The 6,848-nt window shown below is 28.4% G+C and overlaps 1 protein-coding gene across 1 annotated transcript; it reads left to right on the top strand.

The window, feature by feature from the left end:
- The first annotated feature begins 1,394 nt into the window (after positions 1-1,394).
- On the top strand, positions 1,395-4,720 carry LOC143227164 (alpha-(1,3)-fucosyltransferase C-like). Its single transcript, XM_076458668.1, has one exon. It carries the CDS (start codon positions 1,435-1,437, stop codon positions 2,608-2,610), a length of 1,176 nt encoding a protein of 391 aa, XP_076314783.1. The 5' UTR covers positions 1,395-1,434; the 3' UTR covers positions 2,611-4,720.
- The last annotated feature ends 2,128 nt before the right edge of the window (positions 4,721-6,848 follow it).

Genomic DNA, 6,848 nt, shown 5'->3' with positions numbered 1-6,848 from the left:
GTACAAAAACTTTACTTTAAAGCATTAATAAGGAATTAGATTCTTGCCTGTAAAATATCGTAAGGGAAGCGTTCTCGTAACTGGAATTCTCCCTTATTCGGAAGTGCGCAGATTCCACTAAATGCTGGATAACAGAACTTTTACTGTTTATGTACATTTAGATAAACAACAGCAACAAGCAAATATGGCTTTGAAGACCCTTTGACAAATGATGAGATAGACTGAATAAAGGTGGAACAGCTCAACCATGCAGCATAACATTTGGTCAAGTTCTATAAAATTTATTGTTGATGAAATACTGGCTGTACACCTCGTCGTACAATTTTAACTCCTTTTTATAAGATCTTTCCATATATTGTAAGCTTCCTTCTTATTTTGTCCTTTGGGAAACAAACAACACTGAATACAAATGCAAACTGCGGAAAATTCAGCAAGAATAATAAATTTCAAAACTTATACTTTCATGATCTTACAGAGAAATTGATATTAGTAGCTGAATTCCTAAATGTATTAAAATCAGGAGTATATATCTTCATTATGTAAAGCCTATCATGAAACAATTTTAAAACACGCTATTTTATATATTTCTTCACAAATTCTTATAAATGTATACTTTTCAATTAATATAAGATTTCTATTGATTTAATATCTACCACCTTATGGATTAGTTAACCACTAGGCCTAAGGTTTTGTATATCATTTTTAATAAAAATTAGATTATTTAAAACAATATTCAACACAATATTAGATTACATATTACTCTAAAAACACAATTACAGGTCATAGAAATAACAAGTCACCAAAAATTTGCTTATTCATAAAATATTAAACTATTCTATTTTATTTGGATATTGCACAAGGTGGGAAGGGCATATTGTCTTGGTATTTTCAGGATCAATTCTTTATTTGAAATAATATTAAAGTAATAAATGAAATGCCTGGTAAAAAACAAAGTATCAGCAACACCTAATGTATTTAATAAACAAAGATATAAAGATCAAAATTTCAGCCTTTGTCCTACCTCTTACTCAAGATACAGCTATAATATTAATACTACGTTATCAGCCTACTATTTAAACTCATGATAGTACATAAAAATATTGTTTCATAATGTTCATTCCAAAAGTAAGAATGTAGAGATACTTCAGTAACATAACAATTCATTAATAAAAATAAAACCAGGCATGTATACAAAATTCATACACTTAGATCAGTATATGTCAAATATACATAATAAAAACAAGCAGTCATACTTTATTTTCGCAAGTGTTTAACAATAACCAAAGACAAATTTCCACATTTCATTCATGAATTGGCAAATATATCGGATTCGCATGCACGCCCGCGAGGTGCCGTTATCAGTCTTCTGTATCATGTGTTTGTGGATTGTTGTTTAATTGGACGTGTTTTATTTTTATTATCGTTGTATTAAGGATGCGTTCTTCGGTGTTAAGTAGCGTATTTCTTTTACTTTTACTGATAACGTTGAGCAGACTCCTCATGAATACAGAATGGAGTTATACAATTAGTAAAAGCAAATATATCTTTCCTTGGATTTCTTCCAGTTATAAAAGCAAACCTGCTGTGTTTTTACAATCAAATACGACACATTCACAGCTGAAACTTGTATTACTGTGGACACCTTTCTTTAGCTCAAAATGGGGTAGTATTTCTTTTAAAGATTTGAGTTGTCCGATCACAGAATGTGAAATAACCGAAGACCGAAACCGTTTTCCTTATAGTGATCTTGTAATTTTTCACTGGAGAGATACTAAAGTCCATGACCTTCCATCAAGTCATCCAGATTTTCAACGATGGGCTCTTTTTAACCTTGAATCTCCTCATCACACGTCTGTCGCAATTCTTAAAGCCTTAGGAAACAACATTAATTGGACAATAACCTATCGTTCTGATTCCGACTTATTTGTTCCTTATGGGAAAATTGTCGCTAAAAATAAGTCTGAATTGACTGCCGTCGAAAATGCTCAGGAGAAAAATAGCTTGGATAACATAAGTATTTCAAAACAAAGGTTGGTTGCATGGATGGTAAGCAACTGTAAAACCCCATCTAAAAGAGAAAAATTTGTTACCGAATTAAAACGATTTATTCCAGTTAACATCTACGGTAAATGTAGTTATAACAGATGCTATCCAATTAATGCTGTTATGACGTGTTTTAAAAGATTAGCACAGCAATATAAATTCTACTTGGCGTTTGAAAATTCAATATGCAAGGATTATGCTACAGAAAAACTGTATATGGCATTAAAAGTTGGCCTCATACCAGTTGTGTTCAGTGGTGCAAATTACAGCTCATTTTTACCTCCAAATTCTTACATTGATGCCTTGAATTTTTCATCTCCTGAATCATTAGCGAACTATTTGTTAACTGTCTCAAAAACCGAGAAACTTTTCAAGAATTATCAAGAGTGGACAAAAAAGTTTGAGGTCGAAAATAAATATTTCTACTGGTTTTGTGACGTGTGTGAAAAGCTTCACAGCGAGCCTATTGAAAATGGGTATTATCACACTTTTCAAGAACTATATAAATGGTGGTTTGTTGAAGCAAAATGTAAAATATGGGTGAATAATATTCTAAAAATAGTTTGAAGTAAGCTAACTTTTGTTTCTAAGTTATTATATTTACTGAATTTTGTTTATGTTCAGATTTTTTAAGTGTAATTATAATTTATCTTTTATATCTTAACACTAACTATTATATTTCAATTAACGATATATGGTAGCTTGCAATGTTACATTTCTTGACAATTTGATTTTGTTATTTAGTTATAATATATAAGTGATATATGCGTTATACTTTATATTGTTTGTCGCAATTTTCAGTTTGAAAGAATTACCATTGTCGACACTACTGAAAGTGCAAGGCTTTGTTTGAAAGATGTTTTTATTTATCAAAAACTCGCGTTTTTAAATAAATTGGTAATAAAACCGACGAGTTTATAAATGACAACTTTATTATTAAACTAATTTTTATTGATTCACGTGTAATGTAAGGAATCGGATCTGTAGTTGTACAAATGCATCAAACTCAGTTTCTTAAGTTATGTGTATTTTGAACTTGTGTCATCACAAAGTATATTTTATCTAAACTTTAACTCTAAATTCACTTCCAGTAACATTACATCTTTAAATGTAAGCTCTGGTGCTGTGGTGAAGAGCAATGTTACCAGATTCACTATAAAACTTTTGTTAAAAGGGTTAACTTTGCTTTAATTTGACAAACTAAGTAATAACTGTACTAATTATTTCTAAGCTGTGATTAAACAGTGCATTTTAAACTGTGTATATGAAGGAATTAATTTGGTGCTGTGGTGAAGAGCAATGTTACCAGATTCACCATAAAACTTTTGTTAAAAGGGTTAACTTTACTTTAATTTGACAAACTAAGTAATAACTGTAATAATTATTTCTAAGCCGTGATTAAACAGTGCATTTTAAACTGTGTATATGAAGAAATTAATTTGCCATAAGTAACCTGAAATATGCAGGTTTACTGTGAATGTTGTTAGTAAGTGCTACAATAATCTGTTGTACTGTTCTGTACTGTAAGTGCTGCAATATCTTTAAATGATGTTGGCAAAAAGGTTTTAAATGCATATCTCCAATAAGAAGTGAAATTAGTTATTGAATTAAAAAAATATACACTATCAAAAGATTTTGTATTTGGCAATCAAAGTACTTTTTAATAACTTCTTAGATTAGATTTTATGATCAAACAACTGTGATAGCACTGGCAGTTCAGAGTAGTAACCATGTCTGGACTCTTTATCAAAACATGCTTTTAAAATTCACATTGTTACAGTTGCTTAGGGCTCAGTTATAACACTTTGCTTGAAAGATAATAGTAACACTTATTAAAAATTAATTAGAACATCTTTATATTCAGTTTTTTTAGGAAACATTTGTATAGGTAGTTAGTTCACCATAGATTATTGTAAAACCTTTATTAAGAGATACATTAAAAGACAACAAGAGACATTTTGGTTCATCTAGGCCATCCTATCCACTAACTTAAACACTTAACAACTCAAAGCCAGTATTAATTGTTCAAATATTTATCAAGCTTTCACTTAAACTTCCTTGAATTAGTTTCTTTTACCATATATACGAAGGTATCCTGTTCTAATGGTGAATCATCCTGTCAAAAATGGTTTTATCATATTTGTGTATAAATTTATTGTTAGAAGCTTGAAACATAAAATTAATAGAGATTTATTAACATGTTGCTTGAAATATTTCGCATTTTTTCTACTATCAGTTAACAGCATCTTGTTTGAGTCTTCATTACAGCAAAATAGTGTTTAAGTAAAGCTGTAAAAGAAAGTTCACAATAATGTTTTTGTTAATATTACATTAAAATACCTCGAACATATCATTAACATTTTTAGTGAAAACAAGTAATTATATTAATACCTTTTCCAAAAATTCATTATAGTGATTTTTTTTTTTAATTTTGAGAACACGTTTATTAACCATTCATCCTGATATCAGTGATGTTAATTTCAACATCTCACTTAAAAATTTTTTTAAAATATCAGTGAATATTAAAGGATGCAAGTTTCAGCTTTAGAGGTCTAGATTAAACCTGTGTTTATGTAATGTCTGCAGACACATTATCATTAGAACTATTTCAAACATTTTACTAGAACATGTTTGTAGCATCAAATTTCAATAAATAAAAATACCAGTTTCAACATTTTTAAGTGGTTATGTGTGATTTATTTATTAAAATCAAAGAATTTCAAGAAAACAGTCATGTACATGTTTACTGTGTTTTCATTCTGACAAAAAATATACATGATTGTTTTTACAATCAAAACAAATATTATCTTATTCTAATCATTTGTGTAATTACAATTCCATGTTCTAGTTTTCTACACAGTTGTAGATATGCTCTATGCAACTATCTTATAAAAGCAACTTTACCTGTTATGTAGCACAAGAATTAGAGCTGTTATAACTGAGGTATCAGTACAAACTAAAGTTTAATTCACCATATATGAAAGTTACTACACACTTTAAAATGAACCAATATCTTAAAATAAGTAAATAGAACTTAATTATTTCTTTATTCTCTATTCATGTCCCAAATTTAGTATTAGAAAATATCAGGAAAGACAGACACACAAGTGATGCACTGTCCATATGAATTTACTTTAAAACAGTAAAGTGTAACCACATTTTCTCAAAATATTTTCCCTGGATTTCTAGGTAAAATTCTATGTTTCCAGACAAGCAATACTTGTACATGCAACTTTTCTTCTTAATGTTACCTAATTAACAACACATTACATTACATCTAATAATAAATGATAATTAAAAGTTCAGACTCAGACTATAGTAAAATAGAATAAGAGCACTGATACTTGATTGGACAAATTAAAATATCTCATTTATTTATAAAATAACAACATGATCATCAAATGTAATTACTGATTATCACAAGATAAAATAACCAAAATTATATTAAAATATAGAAATAATATGAGTAGTTGCAAGTACACATTGTGTGAATTAAAAAAAGAAATAGCTCACAATTATTTCTTGATTTTTCATGATTTTTGAGTATATTTTAATTTTCCCTGATTTTTCTTACCTTTTTAAAAAACACTAACATTTTCACTCTGTAGCAGGGTTATAATAGATTGCTAAACACAGTTTTTTTAAATTAACAAACAGTCATACTGCATGCAGAAAAAAATCTAAATAAGAGTAGAATATTTAAATGGTGAAAGTCTGATTAAGAAATTTAATTAATTATCTTTTGGAAAAGTGATACTGTGAGTAACCTCGAAAGAAAAACAAAGCCATACATACAATCATATATGAATAATATACATTTTATCTTTAAGTTCTCAGCATATTAAGTGTGATACATACACACATTAAAGCTATAAAGAATGTGAATATATAAAATTATGTTGTATAAAAACTCATTCTACAATTGTTCTATATTTAATTAGATTCATATTTCACCAAGGCTAAAGAACTTGTAAATGCAAAACCAGGGTGTAATATATATTTACCATGAGCAATTTTATTGAACAAAAACATTACAGTATAAGAATCTCTGAGGTTGTAATGAGAATGAATTCCATAATTAATTAATTGAAAAATCAGAGAAAGACATACTAAAACTCTGAAGACTTATAGATCTAAAAAAGAAACAAACTAAAAGTATACGTTTTTTTTCTGAGGTTTGGTTTCAATAATTTAGTTATTTAAATACTTGAATAAGAACCAGCTGTTTAGAATAGAACATGCAGCAAGTAGAAGATAAAAACAAAAACAGAACAATTAATATCACAAAACGATTTAATTCACAGAAGTTCTAATTAGTCAGAAAATTGTTTTTCACAATATGATTGCTTCACTTGAGTGATTTCCTTTATGCATAAACTGCTACTTTCAGTTGAAGAACAAAAATTAAGAATAAATTCAATCAGTTTACAATTTTAATTTGACATAAATCTACAGAAGAGGAAGGGATTTGGTTTAGAAAAAATAAAAAAAAATTAGAAAGCGTCTATAAGCAACAGCTTGGTGATTATGTTGAAAACAACTGCTAGGGTTATTTTATGTATATTTAAAAATAAGCAAAATATAAACATGAGGATTTTCTCCTTAAATTATACTAATTGTAAGGTTTTTGTTGAGAGCTCAGAGACAGTGAAAATGTTCTCTTCTGTTTCAAAAAGAAAAAATGTTAACTGCATTTATCATCTAAGTCAATAAACAGTGACAAAAGAAATTCTGGGAGAAGAAAATTAATAATATATGAAGATCAGACATTTTTTCTCAGATTAGTAAAGGAGGTCACTGGCTAG

This window comes from Tachypleus tridentatus, chromosome 9, assembly GCF_004210375.1.
Source record: "Tachypleus tridentatus isolate NWPU-2018 chromosome 9, ASM421037v1, whole genome shotgun sequence".
In the NCBI taxonomy this organism is placed as follows: Eukaryota; Metazoa; Arthropoda; class Merostomata; order Xiphosura; family Limulidae; genus Tachypleus; species Tachypleus tridentatus.
Note: the sequence above shows the minus strand (reverse complement) of the source record. Positions and strands in the feature narration are given on the sequence as shown.

Excerpts from the sequence above, each read along its gene's own strand:
- LOC143227164 (XM_076458668.1), top strand. The coding sequence starts at position 1,435 with ATGCGTTCTTCGGTGTTAAGTAGCGTATTTCTTTTACTTTTACTGATA.